Source organism: Lemur catta, chromosome 7 (genome assembly GCF_020740605.2).
Source record: "Lemur catta isolate mLemCat1 chromosome 7, mLemCat1.pri, whole genome shotgun sequence".
Lineage (NCBI taxonomy): Eukaryota > Metazoa > Chordata > Mammalia > Primates > Lemuridae > Lemur > Lemur catta.
The window spans coordinates 16,124,640-16,148,972 of record NC_059134.1 but is presented as its reverse complement, the minus strand read 5'-3'; the positions used below and the strand labels follow the sequence as shown (position 1 = coordinate 16,148,972).

At 36.7% G+C, this 24,333-nt stretch overlaps 1 protein-coding gene across 1 annotated transcript in view; it reads right to left on the bottom strand.

The window, feature by feature from the left end:
• The window catches only part of CCDC15 (coiled-coil domain containing 15), a 70,670-nt gene extending 50,093 nt beyond the window's left edge, over nucleotides 1-20,577 (bottom strand). The window contains exons 1-6 of the mRNA XM_045555727.1: nucleotides 20,347-20,577; nucleotides 19,809-19,997; nucleotides 14,602-14,751; nucleotides 13,803-13,994; nucleotides 4,400-4,513; nucleotides 1,834-1,956 (exon numbers count right to left, since the gene is read on the bottom strand). Of these exons, the coding sequence (XP_045411683.1) occupies nucleotides 1,834-1,956; nucleotides 4,400-4,513; nucleotides 13,803-13,994; nucleotides 14,602-14,751; nucleotides 19,809-19,988 (759 nt within the window). The 5' untranslated portion in view covers nucleotides 19,989-19,997; nucleotides 20,347-20,577. The remainder of the gene's footprint in view (nucleotides 1-1,833; nucleotides 1,957-4,399; nucleotides 4,514-13,802; nucleotides 13,995-14,601; nucleotides 14,752-19,808; nucleotides 19,998-20,346) is intronic.
• Nucleotides 20,578-24,333: the final 3,756 nt, after the last annotated feature.

The window sequence follows — 24,333 nt, the reverse complement described above, 5'->3', positions numbered from 1 at the left end:
TAATCAAGACAGTGTGATACTGGCACAAGAGAAGACATACACATCAATGGAATATAATTGCGAGTTCAGAAATAAACTCTCACATTTATAGTCAACTGATTTTCAACAAGGGTGCCAAAACAATTCAATGAGGAAAGAATAGTCTTTTCAACAAATGGTGTTGGGAATAATTGTATATCCACATTCAAAAGAATGAAGATGAACCACTTCTTTACAGCATACATAAAAATTAACTCACAATAGATCACAGACCTAAAAGTAAGTGTTAAAACTATAAAATTCTTAGAAGAACACATAGGAGTAAATCTTCATGATCTTGTGTTAAAAATGTTTAGTAGATAGCATATCAAAACCACAAGCAACAAAAGAAAAAAAATTGGACTACACCAAAATTAAAAATTTTGTGCTGGCTGGGCACAGTGGCTCATGTCCGTAATCCTAGCACTCTGGGAGGCCGAGGCAGGAGGATCCTTTGAGTTCAGAGTTCGAGACCAGCCTGAGTTCGAGACCAAGAACAAGATCTCATCTCTACTAAAAAAAATAGAAAGAAATTAGCTGGACAACTAAAAATATATAGAAAATTTAGCCTGGCATGGTGGTGCATGCCTGTAGTCATGTACTCCCAGCTACTTGAGCCAGAGACTGAGGCAGAAGGATTGCTTGAGCCCAGGAGTTTGAGGTTGCTGTGAGCTAGGCAGACACCACAGCACTCTAGCCCGGGCAACAGAGTGAGACTCTGTCTCAAAAAAAAAAAAATTGTGCTACAAATAATACCATTAATAAAGTGAAATGACAACCTACAGAATGGGAGAAAATCTTTTTGATAAAAGACTTGTGTCCAGAATATATAAAGAACACTTACAGCTTTATATACTCAATATATAAAGACAAATAACCCAAATAAACATCTGAATAGACATTTTCTCCACAAGAGGTAAGCAAATGGGCAATAAGCACATAAAAAAATATTGAACATCATTAGTCATTAAGAAAATGCTAATTGAAAGTATATTTTAGTGGATGTGAAGATACCACTTCACATCCACTAGGATAGCTATAATCAAAAAGACAGACAATAATAAATATTGGAGAGGATGTGGAGAAATTAGAACCCTTATATATTGCAGATGGAAAACAGTTTGGCAGTTCTTTAAAATGTTAAACACAGACTTAGTGTATGACCCAGCAATTCCACTCTTAGAAATGCATGTCCCAAAAGAAATGAATATCCACAAAAAACGTGTACACAATTGCTTATAACACAATTATTCATAAAAGCCAAGAAGTGAAAACAACCCAAATGTCCACCAACTGATAAATGCATAAACCAAATGTGGTACAGCCATAAAATGAAATATTATCTGGCAATAAAAAGAATGAAGTACTGTACTTATACATCCACTAAAATGTGGATGAACCTTGAAACGTTAGACAGAGTGGAAAAAAAGAATAGTGACAAAAGACCACATATCATATATTCCATTTATGTTAAATGTCCAGAATAGATAAACCTATAGAGACAGAAAGTAGATTAGTGATTGCTTGGCACTGGGGATAGGGGGAGGGAAAGAATGGGCTTCTTTTAGGAGTAAAGAAAATGCTCTAAGTAAGACTGTGGTAACAGTTGCACAACCTCATAAATATACTAAAAACCACTGAATTGTACACTTTAAATGGGTGAATTGTATGGTATCTGGATTATATTTTAATAAAGTTTGGTTTAAAAAAACAATACTGGACATTGTAATCTTAACCCTTAATCCTGTCCTTAATTAGCTGTGGATAGTTCTAACAAGGCATTGTTTCTCCCCTCTACTCTTCACATTTCCCTACCTGATTTTTTATAAAATTCTGATAATGTACAGTAGTTAAAAGACCTTGATGGATGTTAAACGGAAACTCTTCTCTTCTTTCTATATTTATCCTGATGGATGCTGGTTTCCTAGAAAGTGCTTTCTGGAAAAAATAAATAAATACAAATATAAATGGGTCTAGGGAAGGAAATATCCTCATGATACTAAGCTGAGTTTTTGTGAAAGATCTAGAATGATTTTAGCAAGCTGTAGTAGTCTAATAAAGAATAAAGAAAAAATAATAATGAGTTTGAAGTTTTACTTTAAAAGTACAAACAAATCGCCCATATATCAAACATATGGTATGAAATAGCCTGGTAGGATAATACATTAACTGTATAAATGACAACTTGTCCATATTCTAGCCAGTGACAATTTCTGAATATTCATGATTTTAGTCTTGGTGACCTGACAGAGGGCAAGCATGTATATGTTCTACTTGTATTTCCAAATCTAGGACATTATAACAACCAGACAGATTCTAATATCACTAAAGTCTAACAAGGAAATGAAACTAGGGTTCAACTCAGTTATAGATTGTTCTTTCTGATTGGCAGTTTCCCATTTCACACAACTGAGAGGGTAGAAAACTCTTCAGATTTGAAGGAAAGACTTGATATAAGTGATAAGAAAAATTTCACTAATTTCTGATTAGTAGATTAGATTTGTTTCTGATATTTCTACCTGAAAAACACATGCATTCTTTGGAAGCAAGCAGCCAGCCTGAATTCATCACACTATAACAATAAAGAATTACACTTAAATGGCACCTCTGACGTATAAAACTGGTTTATACAAGAATGTTATCTCCAACTTAATCCTCCCTTATACTGGATAATTATTTCTGTCAGACCTATGAATAGCATTCTTTCCGGAAAAACACCAAGCGGAAGGTCTAAGCATGTTCCAAACAATTTAAAATACAGTCTTTAGGATCTGATAATCCTTTTTTTTGGTTTATTAGAAAGTGTCTAATCACCTCATTCTAACAGTATCCTGGTGTCAGTCTAATAGCTCAAATTATGATGCTGCCAAATCCATGGTAGGTATTATAAAATTGTCAAGAAAACAAGCCTCTGAGAAGAATTTAGGTACAAAAGAAATTCTATCTTGAGAGCCACAACAAGGAAATGCTAGAAAAAGGGAACCACCATACTGAATGGATCTAGGTTATGTTACTGTATGTGGACGCACACCTATGCCCACTTGTTTTTAAAATTTAATTATAAATTTCTTATTATCAATATTATAGTTTAATGTTCAACCAACTGCAAACATAGAGGAGGCAAATGTTTTTGATGGTTATGTTAAGATTCTTAAGGAAAAAATACAAAAGTACAAAAATATATATATATAATCCTGGAAAATGTACGGAAGAACTAAATAGACAGTTGAAGATGGCAAAAAAATAATAAAGTAAACAAGACTAGTAGTCTATTTTACTAGATGCTGCCTATCAAAATTTGAAATTAATGCCAAAATTAAGTAAACACAGGAAAACACATGAACTTAGCATCCAAATTTGTGAACTCTGAAGTAAGTAAACTCCAAAACAATGTCATTTTACAAGTATAGACTTAAATATCCTTTTAGGTCTAGCTCCACATTTAGATTCCAATTATTCATTTTAACTTTATATTTTATATTGATTTTTTTTCCTGATCAGAAGTAAAATATATACATTATGAAAAATTTTTTAAATAAAAACAAAAAGAGAAGAATATAATGATCACCTGTAATACTACTACCCAGAAATAATCACTATTAACCTCTTGTGCCATTTCTATCCAGGCTTTTGTTTATGCACAAAGCATTCTCTCCTCATCTCTTTATTTTGCTTTATTTTCCTTCATAGCACTTATCACTTGAAATTATATTCTGTATTTATTTATTCATTTATTATATGCTTCCCTACTAGCACAGAAGCTCCTTGAGGGATCTTTGTCTATGTTTTCACCACTGTAAGTCCTATTTCTAGAACAATGCCTGGCAATCATGGATGTCCATAAATATTTGTTAAATATATACATTTTTAATTGAGGTATCATATATAACTTTGTATCCAACTTTATCACTTTACTTTTCCTTTCACTTTCTCTTATCCTCAGATACTCTTTGAAAACATGAAATTTTTTAGAATGGTTGCATATGGATATATCATAATGTATTCAAGCATTCCTTCCTACTGGATAGTTAAGATTATTTCCAATTATTTAACAGTTCTAAATTATGCTGAGATGTAAATAAACCTTTATCTGAAATTTTTATCTCTATTTTTATGTGTTTATTTATTTTATTTTATTCAGGAAATTATAGGGGTACAAACATTTTGGTTACATGTAATGCATTTGCACAGCCCAAGCCAGGCTACAAGCATGTCCCTCCCTGATACACTGTGTTCCGCTTCAATTAGTTGTGGGTTTACCCCTCCCCATCTCCACCCCCACCAGCACCCAATAAGTATTACTACCATGTGAACACCTTGGCCATATCTCTATTTGGTCATATCTCTATTTTTAAAAACAATGCATTAGAAATTAATTTACCTCTTGGGTGGGAAAGCTTTTCCTTCCATCATCTGGAAACACTGATGCCTTTTTTATAGTCACAGTTTTAAAGGATGCCAGCCGGTGACGTGCCTGTTTCATAGTTTGACTAAGCTGCCAGAGAAAGACAAAAAAAGCAAAGCAAACCAAAACAGGTTAAAGTCTTTTTTTTTTTCAGTTTTTTAAAATTGATATTTTATATATTTATGGGGTTCAGGCATTTGTTACATGCATGGAATGTGTAACGACCAAGTTGGGATATTTGGGGTATCCATCATTTTGAGTATTTACCATTTCTATGTATTGGGAACATTTTAAGTCCTCCCTCCTAGCTACTTGGAAATATTCAATACATTGTTGATAACTATAGTCACCATACTCTGCTATCATCAGAATTTATTTCTTCTATCTAGCTGTATGTTTGTATCCATTAACCAACTTTCCTTCATCCCCATCTCCCACTCAGACTTTTCCCAGCCTCTGGTATCTACCATTCTATTCTCTCAGGGTAAAGTCTTAATCCTACATGCACTAAGTGTTCCAACAGGAAGACAGCTCCCTATTATTAAAAAATGCCAGCCCTAAGACAAGAGGATTACTTGAAAAGGATACTTTGATCTGCTGATAGTGTGGTACAATATTATGGTCATTACTCTGAGAGATTGCACGTCACAATTTGATTTAAGGGCTGTTACTCAAATCAATTTTTATAATGTAAGTCTTATATTAAGTAGACGCACAAAAACATCAGAATTTAAAGTCTGAATTAATATACTTGGAAATTACTGAGCTGACATATTCCCTACCTTCTATCCATCTTTTCAAGAAGGAGTTATTTCTTCAACTGGTCCTTACGTGCTTAATTTTTTATCACTCCTTGCTAGAAGACTCTATTTCTAGCTTCCCTAAAACCCTTTTTGTCCCTTGTTTACATGTGTCCCTCCTCCACTCCTAATATTTGAAGACTACAGCTACTTAAAGTCTTTTCCCGGATCTTCCTTTCTCCAGGAAGCCTTCCTAAATTATTAGGTCATTAAATATGAAATGTCCAATTTCCAATCAAAAGTTTAGTTTATTGTATCTCAAACAAGAAGCAGTACAATTAATTAAAGTATGCACCTAAACTCTCAACACAGTTTTGCTATCTTAACAGTAGCTTGTTTATGCTAGCAATGAAGACATCTGGAGAGCAAGTGGCAATGAAATCACAACAGGAATTTAACATATCTTATTGAGAATTCAATATTTTTCCTTGCAAGTTGTCCAAAGCCTGGAAGAAGTGGTAGTCAGTTGGTGCAAGGTCTGGTGAATACAGTAGATAACAGAGTTTCCAAGTCTGGCTGCTATAGTTTGAGCAGTGTTGTTTGTGCAACGTGTGGTCAAGCGTTGTCTTGTAAGAGGATTGGCCTAACTCTCTTGAGCAACCTCAGCTGCTTCATCACAAGTATCCTCATCATTTCATCCAACTGGTTACAGTACACATCCATTATAATCGAATGACCAGGTTTCATGAAGCTATAGAGGATAATACCAGTGCTGAACCATCAGACACCATTAGCTTTTTTGGATGAATATTCAGTTTTGGACTGTGTTTTGGCACTTCATCTTTATCTAGCCATTGTGCTGAATGCTTGCAATTGTCAAAAAGAATCCATTTTTCATCACACATAACAATACCATGTAGAAATGGTTCACCTTTACGTCATGACAGCAAAGAAATGCAAGCTTGAAGACAATTTCTCTTCTGACACTCATTTAATTCATGCAGTACCCATCTATCCAGCTTCTTTACCTTGCCAATTTGTTTCAAATGGTCCCATATTATTGGAATAGTAATGTCAAACCTTGCTGCAAATTCATGTGTATGTTGAGATGGATTCGCTTCCACTATAGCTTTCGGCTCATCATTATCCACCTTGGTCTCAGGTCACCCACAGGGCTCAATTTCAGGACTAAAATCACCAGAATGAAACTTCTCAAACCATCAACATACTGTGCGTTCATTAGCCACATCCTTCTCGCTTTGTTGATATTTTGAGCCGTCTGTGCTGCATTGGTTCCATAACAGAACTCATATTCGAAAATAACACAAATTTTTGATTTATTCATGTTTTCACAAAATTGCTCTAAAAATTTTTTGAAAGATAATCACAAGCCAAAATGTGTGTTTGAAAGACTGAGGATGTACCTTCACAATAAAAATAAAACAAGAAGTGTCAAAGTGAAATGTCAGAGATATCAACTGTCAAACTTAGTACTTAAGGAAATCAGACATTTCAGATTTAATAACCTAATAACTTAGAACAGAAACTCAAACATCTCAACAGAACCAATTTGTTTCAACTACTCTAAGTAATATTTGATAAATGACTATTAATATTAAATATGTTGACTTTGTGTCCATTCCTTATCTCTATCTAATAATAATTTCGGTATGCATCTATGTTGATTTTCTTTTTCAGAGAAGCACAGACTATTTTATATTCCACAAGTCTTGCAAAGAATGTCCCATTAGAGGAAAGAAGAAATAAACTATGTATTTTTTAGGATATGCACTGCATCATGTGGAGGAAAAACATATCCCCATACTACTCAGTGAAGTTATGGTAAAGCCAGGACCACTTCTAACTCATTCATTGAAAGTTTAATGGTATCAATTATCTCTTGAAGGGAAATGATGACTATGACTTACAGATGTAAGTAACAAATACTTTATGATATTTACTAATAAAAAGCTAGGGATAAAAACACTCTCACTACCAGCCCAGTGTGTGTGTGTCACTCTCTCTCACTACCCGCCCAGTGTGTGCATGTGTGTTTTAAAAACAGTGTATCACCTCTGCTCTGTCCTTGCCTCTGGAGGTCTATACCTCTAGCTAGAGAAATCTGATTGAAATATATTACTCTTTGTTCTGCCAAGAGGAGGACTTCTAGATTTGGTTAGCTGCAAGGTGGCTAAAAGCATCAAGATAGAGCTATTCACAATGCAAAAAGAGATATACAATTAGTCAAAGTTATTAAAAAAAAATAGAGCCATGAATATATCTGCTTTTATTCATTGCTAAGTATGGCAGGTATTACTGCCCCATACTATGTAACCAGGATTCAAAATTTCCATTGTAACAAATTTAAAATAGGGGTTCAGAATCTTCATTTCCCCATCAAATCCAAACCTCTATTAGAGTCAAATTGATTACAGTCCCTTAAGGAGGATATTTCAACTGGTCCAGCAACTGGAATATGCATCATGTTTATTCTGTTTCTCTGCCATTACCATAACCCTTCACCAAATCTCAACTTTGGAAAGGCCCTTTCAATGACTTGTCATGAGTGTTGTAGTAGACAGAATAATGGCCACCCAAAGATACCAGGTCTTGATCCCGGGAACCTGTAAACATTATTTTATAAGGAAAAAGTGCCTTTCCAGGTGTGATTAAGTTAACAGTCTTGAGATGGGGAGATAATCCTGGATTATCCATATATGGGCACTAACTGCCATCACAAATGCCCTAAAAACAGAGAGGTAGAAGGAGAGTCAGCATACAGAAGAAGAAAAGGTAATGTGAAGATGACAGGCAGAGATTGACGTGGTGCAGTCATAAGCAAAGGAATGCCAGCAGACACCAAAAGCTGGAAAGTCAAGGAACAAATATTCCCCTAGAATCTGCAGACAGAGCATGGTACTGCTGACACCTCGATTTGGGTTCAGTGAGACTGATTTTTGGCTTCTGGCCTCCAGAACTGTGAGAGAATAAATTTCTGTCATTTTAAGCCATTAAGTTTCAGGCAATTTGTTACATCAGCCACAGGAAATTAATATAAAGACCAAAGTTAGTAAAGAATTAAACAAAAACATAGAAAATAGGAGGATATTACAAATAAAATTATGTAATAATTAAAGCTGACAGATATATAAGTACATTTCTCTTACTGCAAGATAATACTGATCGTTACCTGTATATGTGTTTGTGAGTATGTGTATGGGGGTATGTGTGTATATATATTTTTTTATGTATGCGTACATATTTAAATGTGCAGGTTTAAGTGTACATATGTATATGTGCATGTGTTATATGTGTGTAAATACTGAAAATATAAATTTTGAACAAAATTGTTTTATACTAGAAAATTAGGCACACTCTTCATTCTTTTGTAGCTGTTAATTGTTATTAACAAAGACTATCACTAAATCTCTGAAAAAAACTTAAAGATTCCCTGATGGAGATTACTCTTAATTACAGAGAAAAGCTAGCAAATGAAAAATCAATATAATTATAACTACAGATAAAATAAAAAACCATACATAGAGAGAACGTAATCATCATTTACTCCTGACTCATCTATGATTAGTGTTTACATAGTCATAACAATATAACAACATAACTATAAAGAGAGGGTGAGGGATAGAAAGAGTACATGTGAAATGGCAGCAGGGGATAGAAAGAGGGCTAAATCCTCATCCTTCCTAGTAGGACTCAATAAAAATGTCTAAATTTTTTTTTTGAAAACTCAAGAAAGAGCACTATCAGCATATTACTTAGAAATATGAATTAATACTAAAAGAGAAAACTAAAAGAATTCAAATAGTTGCTTTCCAGAAGAAGGAAATGAGAGAATGCACAAAGTACTTCTGTTTTTTAATTACAAACATTGCTATAACTATGTACTTTACTTGTTTAAACTATGTGCACATATAATTTTAATAAAACTGAAAGTGTAAAAAAAGGAAAAAAAAATTCCCTGACAATTTCCCTCAAAAAGCTTCCTCTCCAAGAACCACATAAGCATGTATGTGCATTTTGGGTTTTCATATTGCATATATATATATATGCACATATATCAGACTTTAGGAATATCCTAGAGAACATGAGCCTAAATTTTCTTCCATCCAGTAGAAAAACCATTGCAAACAAAATTTTGCTTGTAGTAAGCCCTAGAGATTATCTCCCAGATGTACCAGACAACTAATCATCGTACCCTCCAAGGAAAACTGCAATGCTCACAAGCCCTAATAAAGGGGCAGCCCTTGGTAGCCTCCTCCCTAGCCTTAGCTGATTGGAGCAGGGTTTACATAGCAGTGTATCAAGTTAATATAGGTCTTGATGCAATGTCTTCTGCATACAAAAGGTGATTTTACACACAGAAACATAACTTTAATAATTAGCAAAGGAAACTGGGCACAGTGATATGTGCCTATAGTCCCAGCTACTCAGGAGGCCAAGATGGGAGGATTGCTTGAGCCCAGGAGTTCAAAGGCCAGTCTGGGCAACACAGCAAGACACCCCCATCTCTAGACATAGACCTAATGCAAAAAGGCAAGCTGGGCCAATAAAGATTCCTAATCTCAGATAATGAACTAAGAAATATTGAGATAAAAGTCGAAGACTGGACCAGAACCTAAAAGCTCCTAAACTAGAGAAAAGAGGCAAAAGGAGGCTCAGGTATGCCAAAGTTACCAAACTGTGAAGAGAAGAGAATAGCAGTTAGTAGTAGTAGAAAAATAAGCAAATAAGAGAGGAGCACACATGTAGAGACAGGGCGACTAACTATTCCAATTTTGCCTGGAATTGTCCCAGTTTTAGCACTGAAAGTCCCACGACCTGGGAAACCCCTCAATACTAAGCAAATGGGGAAGGCTGGTCACCCTGTAACAGCAACTGAATCAATCAAGTTAATGATTAAATACTAGTGTGAAGATCAAAGACCCCATGTTCTTGGGGCCGTTGGAGCTACCTCAGATGCAGAAAAACTCTCCAGCTGCAGACTTTTAAAGGGAGTGTGGACTTCTATGAGATTTTGATTCCTCCTTTATTACCCCATATGTATTGCTGACATAAACCTTCTCCTTGCTTGGGTTAGCTGGAGTTCTTGCAGCCAAAAGAGCCTAACTGAAACAGTAGTTTTTCCAATGGTAGATTACAGAGAATTCAGCAAGTTATTTCACATTACTTAAATCTTTACTACAGAAAGTAGTTATTTCCAGGGTTTTAAAAAGCTGGAAAACTGGTACTGTGAAGAGAGAATAAAAATAAAAACAAGATAGTATAAGACTGAGTGAGAAACAAATAAAAAGCTGGAATAGACCAGGCTAGAAAAGAAATAGTGGCAAATTGAATAATATATAGATAAATAAAAAGTTGTTATATGGCAAGAATGAAACAATGATTAGTTGTTCTTCAATTCCCCACCAAAATGCAGTTGTCAAGGGACACCATAGGAACTCAATGCCTAAAGATAAATATGAATACTAACAAAAGAAGGGGCTTGGTTCTATTTTATGTGACCACTTGAATTTCTTCCAGTTCTACAATTCTTGTTCCCAACTTTAGGTGCCTAATCTTATCTGATCTTCAAACAAGTAGGCAATACCAAATATTAAGTAGAGAGTGCTGTGGGGTGGAGGTGGCAGAATAAAAGAGACTCCGGCCAAATCACATTTTAAACACAGCATTGTGTTCACTTTGGGAGTTCATATTTGAGAAGAATACTAAAAAACAAAATAGCAAGTAGAAGAAATCAACCAAAGCATTAGCAATATAGAAACCCCAAAAAAGAAAAATGATAACTATAATTAAATACTTGAAGTGCTCTTAGATGGTATTTTATTCTTTATTACTTGAGGGCAAAACTAGGACCAATGGATAAAAGTTATAGGGAGGAAGATTTTGACTCAATATATTGAAAAAAATTATAGTAATTTTAAATGTTCTAAAAATGAAAGAAACAGTCTGAGAAAATAGTGGGTTGCCCAGTAGTGGAAGTGTTCCAGCAAAAATTAGATGGCCATATATGTATTAGAGATCGTATAAAAAGAATTTCTTAGAAAGAAAAAGGTTGGACCAGATAATATCCTTTTTTAACATTTAAAGTTTAGATAAATTCAAATGTATACAGAAGTAGACAGAACACTATAATGAACCTCCCTCCATGGACATATCACCCAGTTTTAACTTTACTAGCTCCTTGCTTACTTTATCCATAACTCCCTACTTTACCTCACCCTTATATTATTTTGAAGTATATTCCAAACATCAAATCATTTCATCCTTAAATATTTCAACATGTCAAATGAACTTTTAAAACTCTTCCAACTATAAGGTTCTGTTTCTATAGCTCTGACACAAGAAAACTGAAAAGTCTACTAAAATGCAGAAAGTGAATTATGTTCACCATTTGTTTTACCAGTTCTAAATAAACTAAGGGAGTTAGTGCTTGAACACTATCTCATTGTCTAGTTTCCTAGTGACATCTGGTGGATAAAAACTGTAACAGAAGTGGTCACCATTAAAAGGCATCTATTGTCATGGAGTTGCATGGGCAAAAGTTTACAGGCCCAAAGTAGTTGTTTAAGTCACTAAATATTTTTCCTTTCAAGGAAAAAAAAAAAAACAAAAACAGGGCATAAAAGCTTTGTAAAATTTTATAACATTTAAGGCTTTTCATAACCTGATTTTCTCCTATCTAACCTCATTTTCTGTTTCTCTCCTTTATAAATTATCAATTAGAAATGTACCATCATTTATTAACAAATATTCCAAGCTCACTGTAGATTCTAAGCTTTTAACCATTCCTCCCATCTCAAAAATTCTCTTGAATTTACCAATTAAATTCAGTTTACCAGTTCAAATTATATAGTTCAATTCCATCTCTTCCATCAATTCTTCCCCTATTGTTTCCTTGGAATTTAAAAATTTCTGAACTCCCATAGCACAACTTTATTGCAAAATACAGCAAATATCTCTACACTATTATCTAATACATTGGGAGTCTGTTACTTTTATATCTCTATATGGAAATATAACCCATGGAGGGTCCTATTTAACATTTCATTATTATCCCTACAATGGTTAAAAAACACAACATATTCAAATACTGCTGACTGAGGGGTTCTATTCGTACATTATACAGATGAAGTAAAATCCTCACTACAGTGAGCTTTATAGCCACAAGCACAATGAAAGCAAGGACTGTGTCTGTCTTAGTCAATGTCTTAGCCTTCGTACTTTATGCAGTGCCTGGCTCAATAAATATTTGCTAAACAAATTGTTTATAATCTTAAAAAAGACACAAATGATTATAAAAATGATTACTACAAACTGAAAAACAAGAAAATGTCAACAGTTTTGGACAAAGAAAAAAAATTTTTAAGTATTTCAGCACAGTAATACATGCTTCTAAACCTTTCCCTATTTATGCTACTAGCACAATCAGATTATGACTAAGCATGTTAACTTAAGCAGTAATATAGCTTTTATTTTCACATAGTCTTCACTTTCCACATTTTCTCTCTTGCTCTCACCAACTCTAGGAATATGTTTTCAAATAAGATGAAGAACAATTACCAAAGCACAGTTGAAAAATATTCCCATTGGACAAAAGCTCAGGTACACTAAGGAGGAAGGAAGTTGGAAGTTGGCTGGATGGAATCAAGTGATTTGAGTAGATGAGGCTACTCACAGTGGTTAATTTTTAAATATTAGATATATAAAATCAGGCACTAAATAAAATTTATATCTTCCCCAAACCGTGGATATGTTAAGCATTAACTATATTATTACTTAACCTATAACTATAGATCCATTAATTGTGATAATCAGATTAAAAAAACAGAAATAAGAAAAAGGAGACAAAAGCTGGGCATGGTGGCTCACACCTGTAATCCTAGTACTCTGGGAGGCCGAGGCGGGCAGATAGTTTGAGCTCAGGGGTTCGAGACCAGCCTGAGCAAGAGTGAGACCCTGTCTCTACTAAAAATAGAAAGAAATTAGCCAAACAACTAAAAATACATACAAAAAAATTAGCCGGGCATGGTGGTGCATGCCTGTAGTCCCAGCTACTCGGGAGGCTGAGGCAGAAGGATCACCTGAGCCCAAGAGTTTGAGGTTGCTGTGAGCTAGGCTGACACCACGGCACTCTAGCCCGGGGAACAGAGTGAGACTCTGTCTCAAAAAAAAAAAGAAACAGGAAACAAAGATAAATAATAAATGAAATGCCCCTTATATGTACTGAAACTCTTTGCAACAAAGGTAAGAATTACTTCTGTCTATGCTACAAACTGACAATAACTTACCCAGAACATAATTTCAGCATAATTGAGAAATTCTATGTTCTTTGATCACTTCTTTCTAATGTTTTGAATTCTTATACGTTGGCATCTGTCTTTAGATAATTCTAAAGTGTCTTAACAAAAATAATGTAAATCTAAAATGTATATATAAAAATAAGCATTATCCCACTATGCTCCACTTTACAAGGGTAAAAAAAGAGGTGATTAAAAAATGAAGTTGAATATGATAACCCTTAAACTTAATCCCTACTTCATATCCTAGATATATCGTATTTTTAGTTTACAGGATGGATAAAAAAAAACTATAGACATAAAACAAAATGAATATGTACTCACAGCCTGGGCTTGTTTTTGGAATAATTCGTTCTGATTCTCTCCATCTTCTATTTCATCCTCAAGCATCTGGGAGGCGGGTAACCTAGTACTTCCAATAGCAGCATTCAAATTGTGTGGAAAAACACTTGTCCTTTTAGGAGTTAAATATGCTGGATCTGAAGATTGCATGGCTATAGAACCTTCTTTTTCTGCCTACACAATGGAAGAAAGGGGGATAGTGAGATTCCACTCCAATTCAGGCAATCAAATAACGCGTATAAGCAGCCCAGAAGATTTTAAAATGGGGCAAAGAGAAGGGGCAGGGTTTAGCTGGCAAACGAACTAATGTTTACCAGATACCTGGTAATAATAATTTAGTTTACCTGTGCTAATAATTTAGTTTATCTCATCTAATTCTCACACAATCCTGTGAGAGAAGTATCATATCCCCATTTTATAGGAGAAACTGTAATCAGTGAAGTTAAGTAATTAGCCCAATGTCACACAGCTATAAGTGGCAAAGCCACTCAAACTCAAGTGGGAAACCAAAATTCTGACATTGTTTCTATTTGGTGAAGCAAAAAAGTGAGTCAAAACAACATAGCAATGAAATATGGTTTCTATACATACTAATGGCCTCACTAGTTAATCAGATTATATAAAGCATGTAATAAAAATAATTCTGTTACTGCCTAATTAGCTTATCTAGTAACACATATTTTCTTGTTTCTTTTTTTTGGTGGGGGGGTTGTCCTTTTATAAACCCTTGTGTCAAGGGCTACACACATACTTTCTTACTCAGGCTCACTTTCGAACTTACTGCTTCATAAAACTTCTGAAGCTGTTGCTTTTTCCTCAGCCTAATTTGTTGATTTACTCGGCGTTTGACTTGTCTCTGAAAACGTTTCAAAGCTTCTTGTTTTTTTCTTTGCTGTTCCTTTAGTTCTTCTTCAATAATATATGCTGACGTCTTTAAAGATGAAAGATAGAAAATGAACTTAAATGTCAGCAGTTTTGTCCATTAGGGCTGTTGTAAACACACAACGGTCAGGATACAATCTTGAAAAAAACATCTGTTCTATCATCCAAAATTCCCAGGGGTTCAGACATAGCTAGTGAGTACCAACAACTTAAACCAAATTACAAACTAAAAATTGGAATTTGTGAGTACTCAAATCAAATCTTAATTTTTTATTGAACTGGAACTAAAGGTGTCTTCGTTAATTCTTAATAAACTAATGCAAATCAATCTCATGTTACACATTTCCTAAAATGAGTCAACAGTCCAGCCACACCAGATTGTTCACTACTCATCAAATATATCCTATTGTAAAATGACTTTATATTCAGAATTATGCTCCATTTCTAACCTTCCATGCCCTTCCTCTCATCTCCACCAGTCTTCAAGACTATCTAATACCTACCCCCTGGGTACATTCCACAACACTGTCTTCCTCTGAGCTCTCTTATGCTATAGCAACTGCCATTTTACTGTTAACCCAGTACAATACTTCCTGACTCCCCTGCTAGAGTCAGGGGAGGGCAGGAAACGTATATAATTCTCCGTCGTTTCCCCTACAGCATACCATACAGAGTGTTGACTATAAAGGTACTCAATAAATATTTATATAATTGTTCAATTCCAAAACATATTCTAAACAAAACATATTCTAAACAATCTGGAGCATTTTATCCCATTTGATGCCCTGATCTGCATTCACCTCCTCTAAGTGCTCTGAATAACAATCACAGTCAGCATAATAACAGCAGTTAATGTTATTAAGAAAAAGCACTTTACATTATACCACTCTATCCTCAAATCTACCTTTGGTAGTAAGTACTCTTACCTCTTAAGTTATAGATGAGGAACCTGGAGTTCAGAAAGATTAAGCAATCTTTAGTAGTAGACCAAGCTCCTATAGCAGACTAGTAGCAGAGCTAGAAGATTCTGACTCTAACCTTACGTTCTATCCTGTATTGCTTTTCTCTTGACTGTCTTTCTTTCATTAGGAGTTTTTAAATTAAATAAAATCATCATCATACCTCCTATCTATTCCTTCTTCTAACACAGTGATTGCAATTTCTAATTCTGAAGGGTACCTCAGATTATTTTACACACTGTTACTAAATTGTCAAAATCAAATAATTCAAATTTAAGTTAAATTTTTCATGAAATCTAACCCATAAACTATTCTACAAGAGTATGGACCATAGGAGTGGAGTGTTCAACACAAGTATCAAAGAAAAATTAGGCAAAATAATTCCAAAGGAGAGATAGATGAAACAAAGCCTAAACAACTGACCCAGGTTAACTCAAGCCCCAATAAGTTTAGGACATTCAGCCTCTTTCTTTGACTTCCATTTTCTTTGTCCATTCCTCTTTTACTTGATAAGATTATTAAACATCTCATTAAAGTGCATGATCGATTAGATTGTGGCTCTTAATTGTAAACCAAAGATAAGAGTATACCAGATTTCAAAAACATATTTTTCTTAGCAAACGCCATTATGCAAGACAACCAGAACCAGAATATGTTTTGGAACCGAGCAATTATACACCATTTATTGAGTACCTTCATAGTCAAGGCTCTGTACTATACGCTGTAAGGGAAACAAAGAATTAAATATATTTCCTGCCCTCTAAGAGCTCATAATCTAGTGGGTACTATATAAGCACTGTACTTGTTCTGTGGGATGTTCAGAGGTTCCCAAAGTCAAATAAATTTTGGAAATGCTGGGTTAAACAAAGTTAAATGTTGTTTTTATTGCACAACTAACTTCTAATGGCCTTTTTTGTACCCTGTGAACTATCCAAGGGGGCAATATAGAATGAAGAGTTTCTCAAAGCAATCAAAGAACACATTTTAGATAATTTACGCATGATGGAATTAATGCTTGGATCATGTAGCAGTTAGTCTCCAAAGATGATCTTTACTCCTCCCCTCAATGAATCTAGCCTACTAGTATTCATGCTTTTGTGCAGTCCTCTTCCACACTGAATTTGGTCTGGCTCTGCATATCCAACAAAACGAGGCAGAAGTGCTGGCTTTCTGACTTCCCTTGCAAAGTCACAGGGCAACTTCTACCTGGGGCTCTTGGAGTGCTCACTCTCGGGGAAGCCAGCACCATATGAGAATTTTGACTACCCTGAGACTACTGTGGTGAGAGGAAGCCCAAACTAGCCAAATAGAGAGGCCATGTAGAAAAAGAAACATATTCAGCCAGCCCCTAGCCATTATAGTCATAGCCCAAGTACCAGATATGTGAGAAAGAAAGCCATCTTGGACATTATAGTCCAGCAGGTGCCACATGAAGAACCAAGGAATCCAACCAATAGCCAGAACCCAATCAAGCTGTCCCAGACATGTCCAGCTAGTTGAGCCACGCCAGCAGAGGCCCCAGACACTGTGGAGAAGACAAGCCATCACCCCTGTACCCTGTTTAAATTCCTGACACACAGTATTATTTGCTTTATGCCACTAAGTTCTGGGGTGGTTTGTTACACAGCAAAAGATAACCAGAACAATTTATAAAATAATGCAATAGTCACACAATAGCCATATATAATAGGACAGTAATGTCTCTTGATGCTCATTTAATTATTGGGGGGAGGTGGTCTGAAGCTATGGCATTTTTAGGAACCCTGATGGCCCCTTGACATTTTGGGGGCCAAAGAGTGTATGAGTTTCCCTTTAGAATAGACATGACCAACCAAGCTTTAGAAGTAACTATTAAGCATCTATTTTGAACTGACAAAGTTACATCTATTAATAAGGGTAGATTCCCAGATGAGATATGCTAAAGCAATAAAGAATTCTATTAGATGCTTGATCAAACTCCCTTTGGCAGAATTTTTTAAACAAGAAAAAGGAGACATATTTACGCATGTTCTAAGACTTTAATATTTTGGGTTAATGTGTAGGAATATGAGGGTCAACCCCCTCCCCCCCCCCCTTTTTTTTTTTTTGAGACAGGGTCTCGCTCTATTGCCCAGAGCTGGAGTACAATGGCACAATTATAGTTGACTGCAACCTCAAACTCCTGGGCTCAAGCTATCCTCCCATCTCAGCTTCCCTAGGGTAACAGGTGTGGACCACCACACAGGCTAATTTTTTAACATTTTTGTAGGTGAGCCACCATGCTCAGCCTTCAACCCTTTGTAATATAGAAGAAGCTTGACAGTACCAAATTTTAGGCATTTTGATACATTATAAAGATGTCGTAATTGGAGCAATTTAAAAGAGGTGTGAACAACTTAATTACCAAAATACCTTTGTACCAAATCTTACTGATTTTTCTAGGATGTTTCTTGCATTCATCCATTTTCATTCCCACTTCAACTACTCCTTTTTCAAGGCATTTCCTCTCCATTCCTTGCAACTAAAAGTGTTTTGATGCTACACTTAATGGTTAAATTGTTACAATTATATTCTAACTTGTCCCCAGGATCTAATCTCTCCCTAAACTTTAAAAACTCTGAAACAATCTAATCAAAACACTGTTTGATCATGAAATTCATTTGTAAATATTAAACAATTAAAGTTATTTCTTTCTCCCAAATGTCCTATGGTTCCCTACCACCCCTATTTTCCATAATCCTGTCAACCACCATCCCTCTACTAAACTTTACACTTCGATCAATCTAATCTACTCTTAAAACCCTGAACATACCTTGTTTACTTGCTACTCTCCCATTCTCCTTAATAGAAGACTCATCCACTTCTCTTCTCTGATTATTAAAATTCTTCATTACACTTTCCTAGGTCACATCAACCCAAAGTCATACCTTCTTCTTTGATTAAGCATTATATTCTTAGCATTTAATCATATACTACTCAGACTCTTAAAATTCTTTTTTGAAAATAGAGGAGGAATAAATCAATGAATACGTATGCACAAACATAAGTAAAATAAGTGGCTATATTCCATTGCATTGCTACTTAACATTTACTTTAAACATGTCTCACTTCTCCTCTGAGATCAAGTAAACTAAGGGAACATACCTCATACTTTTCCACTCATGTTCAGCAACCTGTGTATACATACAGAAGACATTTTGTGCATGCCACAAATATTTACTGGGTGCCTACATTTATTTAAAAGTGAGGATGTGATGATAAATAAGAGTTTTTCCCTATGCTTAAGGAGCTCATACTGCATCAGGAAAAGTAGATATATAAGCAATCTACTAAAATACAACATGGTAAGTGCCACAATAAAGTTAGAACAAATAACTGAGGGGCACAGTTTGTTGAAAGATTATCAAATACCTTCTTACAAAACTGCCCTCATGTGTTAATTGGCATATGAGTCATCACATAAACATGCACACATGTAAACTTCGCAAGTTTCTCTTCATCTGAAATGCTCCTCCCTACCATCTGTATTTATTGCATTCCCATTCTTTAAGGACCAACAAAGACTATATTCCCTCATTCATTCATTCATTCAACAAATACTTCCTAAAGACCTACTAGAAGCCAGGACAGGAATAAACAAGACATAAAGGTGTCCTCACAGAATTTATAGTTAAGACTTTCTCAGAATCTCAGTTAGAATTTCTTTCTCCTTTATTCTATTACTGTATTTTGCCTGAATCTCCATTACAAAATTTATCACAAACTTCAAGCAATCAATTAATGTTACTTGAAGTGTGGCCCACTGTCATCTGTACTAAGTTGCAGAGTGTCTGGAAGATGTAGACAATGTCTGTGCATAGCAAGCAATCAAGGGTTTGTGAAGTAAGCTGATACATATAGAGAGAGATACATATCCTGGTCCATACAGATTATAGTCTGTAAGTAAGTGAGCACTAAATACTTAATTATGCCAACTAAAGCTGCAGCAAGTTTTGGGAAATAGATGTTTGTTCCACAATCCTAATGCAAGAACAGAATGACAGAATAGAAACAGCATCCTCAGACTGCTCATCTTTATCTAAGCATCAAGGATTAGAGAAAGCTCATAAAAAGCCGGGGCACGGGGGGAGGGGGATTCCCATCATATTTGGATCAAACTGACACTCACATATGCTGGGATTTCCGAACTATTTGCTGAGGCAGGTTCCACCCATACCCCAACTGGTACTACAGCCTGGTTCCTCTCAGCCAGCACTGCCAACACGTTCTTGCTCTTCAGGGGGTTTAAGGCCAAGGGCAACCTTGTGGTTTTTCGAGACTTCTTGAGGGGAGCCATACTTCCTGGCATCTGTGACTCCTGGTTAGGAGAAAGGAAAAGCTTAAAATCTTCAAACCATCACGTTAAACGCTCAAATCCTAACACATCAGCCACAGGCCCCTGAAAAGGAGAGAAGCCCTAGAGGAGGCAGAAGCCTGGCAGGGAGTGCAAAAACAAGGATTCTAGAGAAAAAGGAAGAAGAGAGGAAAGAAGGGAAGAAATAAAGAGAAAAGGTAAGGTGTTTTAATTGCCTTCTCGAAGGAACAGGGATGAGGGAAGAGAAAAAAAGGATGGGACTAAGAGAACGACGATTGTGCCTAGCGTTGGGCACAGCCAGGTGAGAAGGTAGGAGAGACAGCAGCAGTCAGAGGGAAGGCTGGGGAGAGACCTAGGTCAGAGGCAGAGTCCAAATACTCAGTATCCGGTTATGGGGAGAAGCGCCGAGCGGCTGTGGGAGTCCCGGGCCAATTAAAATCCTGCTTCTGAGGTCCCGGGGGCCCACTCTGCTGAGATAGCAGTGGCCGGGTGTCGGCCGGGTGTCGGCCCGCAGCTCGCCACAGTCTCAAACTGCTCAGGGCACTAAGGCAACCGCTCAAGTAAACCGCCACTTTCGGGTGGTCGGCCCCGCCCCACCCCGCCGTGGCCTGCACCGCCCCTTCCGGGCGCCGCGTCTCCTCCCGGGGCTAGAGAGGCCTGAGAGGCGGGGTTTCAGGCTGCGGTGGTGTCGTCACTTCCTCTTCCTGTCCGCCTGAAGGGGCGGGAAATGGCGGGTGCGCGGGTTGGCTGGGTAATACGCGATGCGGGCCGCGGCTGGCGGACTGCCGAAACCTGCGTTGAGGCCATCCCAAATCCTCAAGAAAAGGGATAGGTTGGGCTGATGCTCGTGCCGACCGGGCGGGCCACGGGTCTCAATTGAGGGAAGCAGGGGAAAAGGATGGTAAAGGAAGGTGGGCCTGGCAGGACTTACTCGAGGAACAGACTAAGCTAACTATAAATTATACCGATCTTTTGTCCAGCTCATTACATTTACAACGCGATTTCATACATATTCTTATATTTGGCATCACAACCTCGTGAGTGGTCTCCCTTTGCTCCAAGTTCTGGTGTAATCCAGGGACAATTATCCCTGCGGGATACCCATTTATTCCTTCATTTAACATACATTCTTGCCAGCTTTTTATATGCCAGTACTGTTGTAAGCACCGGAGATATATAGTCATGAACGAAACAAATATCACTTGCTCAAGGAATTTACAATAGAGTGAGAGGAAGTAATAGAATAAACACATGACTAAGTAAGTAAATGTGTCTTATGCTAATGCATTGTGTGGTGTAAAAGCAGAGAACGAGGATGGGGGTGTGTTGAGGGTGGGGAACAGGGAGATGAAATATTAGGTAGGATGTCCAGAGAAGCTTCACTCAGGTGCTTTTGAGCAAAGACTTACATGAGGTAATGGAACAAACCAGTGTAATCTTCAAGGAAGGGTTTTATAAAAGAGTGTTCCAGATCTAGGGAATAGCAAGTACAAACGCCCCAAGGTGGGAGCATTGCCTAGTTGAAAAACAGCTAGGAAGATAGTGTGACTGTTGCAGAGTGAGGGGGGAAGAATGCTGAGACAGACGTCAAAAATTCAAAGGTGGGCCATTATGTGGAGCATTGTAGACACCATAAGGTGTTGAGATGGGGAGCCATTGGAGGGTTTTGAGCAAAGGAATACCATCCTGTAACTTAAATTAAAAAAAAAAAAAACATTCTGGATGCTGTAGTGAGAATAGACTGCAGGGGCAAGGGTAGAAAAAAAGGAAACCAATTAAGGGGCTATTTCAATAATTTCAAAAAGGGATTATAATGTCTTAGACATCTCTACCAAGTGGTGGTAGAGATGGTGAGAAGTGGTTGGATTCTGGATATATTTGGGAGGCAAGACTTTCAGGATCTGAATGTTTGAATATAGATTGTGTGAGAGAGAGAGAAGTCAAGGAAAATCCTAGGGACTTCATCTTCAGCAACTGACAAGATGGAATTACCATTTACTGAGATGGTGAAGATGGTAGGAGTAGTTTGGAAGGGGGAAGATCAGGAGATCAGTTCAGGACAGACTAAGTTTTATTTATCTAATCAACATCCAAGAAAGTAGTATGATAAAAAAAAGTATCTGGAGCTCAGAAGAGAGTTCTGGGCTAAAAATATAAATCTAAGAGCAATTGTCTATAGACTTAAAGCCATGAGGCTGGATGGAGTCACTAAGGGGCTGAATAGAGACAGATAAGAAAATTGGCCATTAGACTGAGCCCCGGGGTATTCTAACTTTACAGAGGCTGAAAATAAGAGAAGGAGAATGCAAAGAGATTTAGAAGTAAGCTGCAGAAGAAAACTAGTGTGATAACTTTGAAAGCCAAGTGAAAAAAATGTTCCATTTAGAAGGACAGACCATCTGTGTTAAATCCTGCTAATAGGTCAAATAAGAGAACTTGAGAGAATTTACTATTGGATTTAACAATGTGGAGGTCATTGATAACTTTAAAAAGAGCAGTGTCTTTGGAGCAGTTAGAAAGCCAAAGCCTGATGGGGTACGTTAAGAGAGAGTGGGAGAAGGGATTGGAGACAGCAATTTTAGACAATTCAATGAGTTTTTTTGTAAAGGGACACAGAGAAATGGGTGACTGAATGTAGAAGTAGGGTCATAGGAGAGTTCTTTTCCTTAAGATCATGGCATATGTTTTTTGTTGATGGGAATTATCCAGCAGACAGGAGAAAACTGATGATGCAGGAGAGAGAAAGGAGAATTTTTGGAAGTACAGTCATGTGTCGTTTGATGGGAATACATTCTGAGAAATGCATCATGAGGTGATTTCATCATTGTGTGAACATCGTAGAGTATACTTACACAAACTGAGATGGTATTACCTACTACACACGTAGGCTATATGGTATAGCCTGTTGTTTCTAGGCCACAAACCTGTACAGCATGTTACTGTACTGGATACCATAAGCAACTGTAACACAATGGTAAGTATTTGTGCACCTAAATTTATCTAAACACACAGCAAATGTACCATAAAAGTACAGTATTATAATCTTATGGGACCACCATCATATATGCAGTCTGTCATTGACCAAGACGTAGTTATATGGCACATGACTGTATGTCCTAATGTGGGCAAGAAGGAATGGGATCTAGTGGACAAATGGAGGGATTGGCCTTAGCTAGAAGGAGGGATAGCTAATTATAATAATAACAGTGAAGTTAGAATATACAATATACTGATAGTTAGGTAATGTGGTGGTAGGAGCTTGTGGAAGTTCTCTTCTGATTGCTCTATTTTTTTTCTCTAAAATAGAATTACAGTCAGCCTCCAAGATGGCCCCTAATGATCCTCACCTCTTGATGTTCATACCCTTGGGTAGTCGCCTCCCCTGTTTTATCTAGATTGGTCTTTATGACCAACAGAATATGACAGAAGTGAGGGTGTATCACCTCAGAGATTAGGTTATAAAAGACACTGTGTCTCCTTTCCTCTAGGGGAAGCCATGCATGTCATTAGTAGGTCCTATAAAGAATTCCACATGTCAAGGAACTGAAACCTCCTGCCAGAAGCCCTATAACTGAGCTTGGAAGTAGGTCCTCCAGCCCACATCAAGTCTTCAGAGACTGTACTCTCAGCCAGAAACCTGACTGCAACCTTGTAAGAGACCCTGAGCCAGACCACCCAACCTGAAACTGGTAAGATAATATTTGTGTTTTAAGATGCTAAATTTTGGGGTAATTTATTACTCAGCAAGAGATAACTAATACAGATTAGTTGTTGTATAACTAATTAGTTACACAAATTAGTGACAAATTAGCAAGGTCATTAGTTAATAATATATAGAGAGAGATGTTGGAGGTTGGAGGAAGGAAGAGAAGGTATAAAATGGTTTTCCAGAAGAGAGGAAGTGTGAATTAGAGACATGTACAATTGCTAGATGGCCTTAAGGACCATGTGAGGTTCATGGTTATGAGTTTAAAGTGAGACCAGTCAACATGGTTGAGTGTTTTTCTTCAATTGCATGGTTATAAGCATGAAGTATATGGAGAATTGAATTTTAGCCTGGGTTGAGGTCTTGCCAGGATATTACTATCAAGCAAGAAAGGGGCAAGAGAATTGAAGATTAATACAAGGGAGTAATTAAATTATTGGTCATGGAATTTAAGGTAGGTAATGAGGGAAGAGAAGGCAAGTGGCAGATAAGGGACAGTATAAAGTTGCTAGGGTCAAGAGGTTGTAGGTTCCCAAGAAGTTGGGGGTCTAAGGTTTGTTAGAGCAGGATACTAGAAAGAAAGTGTTCATAAGATAAGAGGTGGTGGTCTGAGCATGGGATGCTTGAACTGAG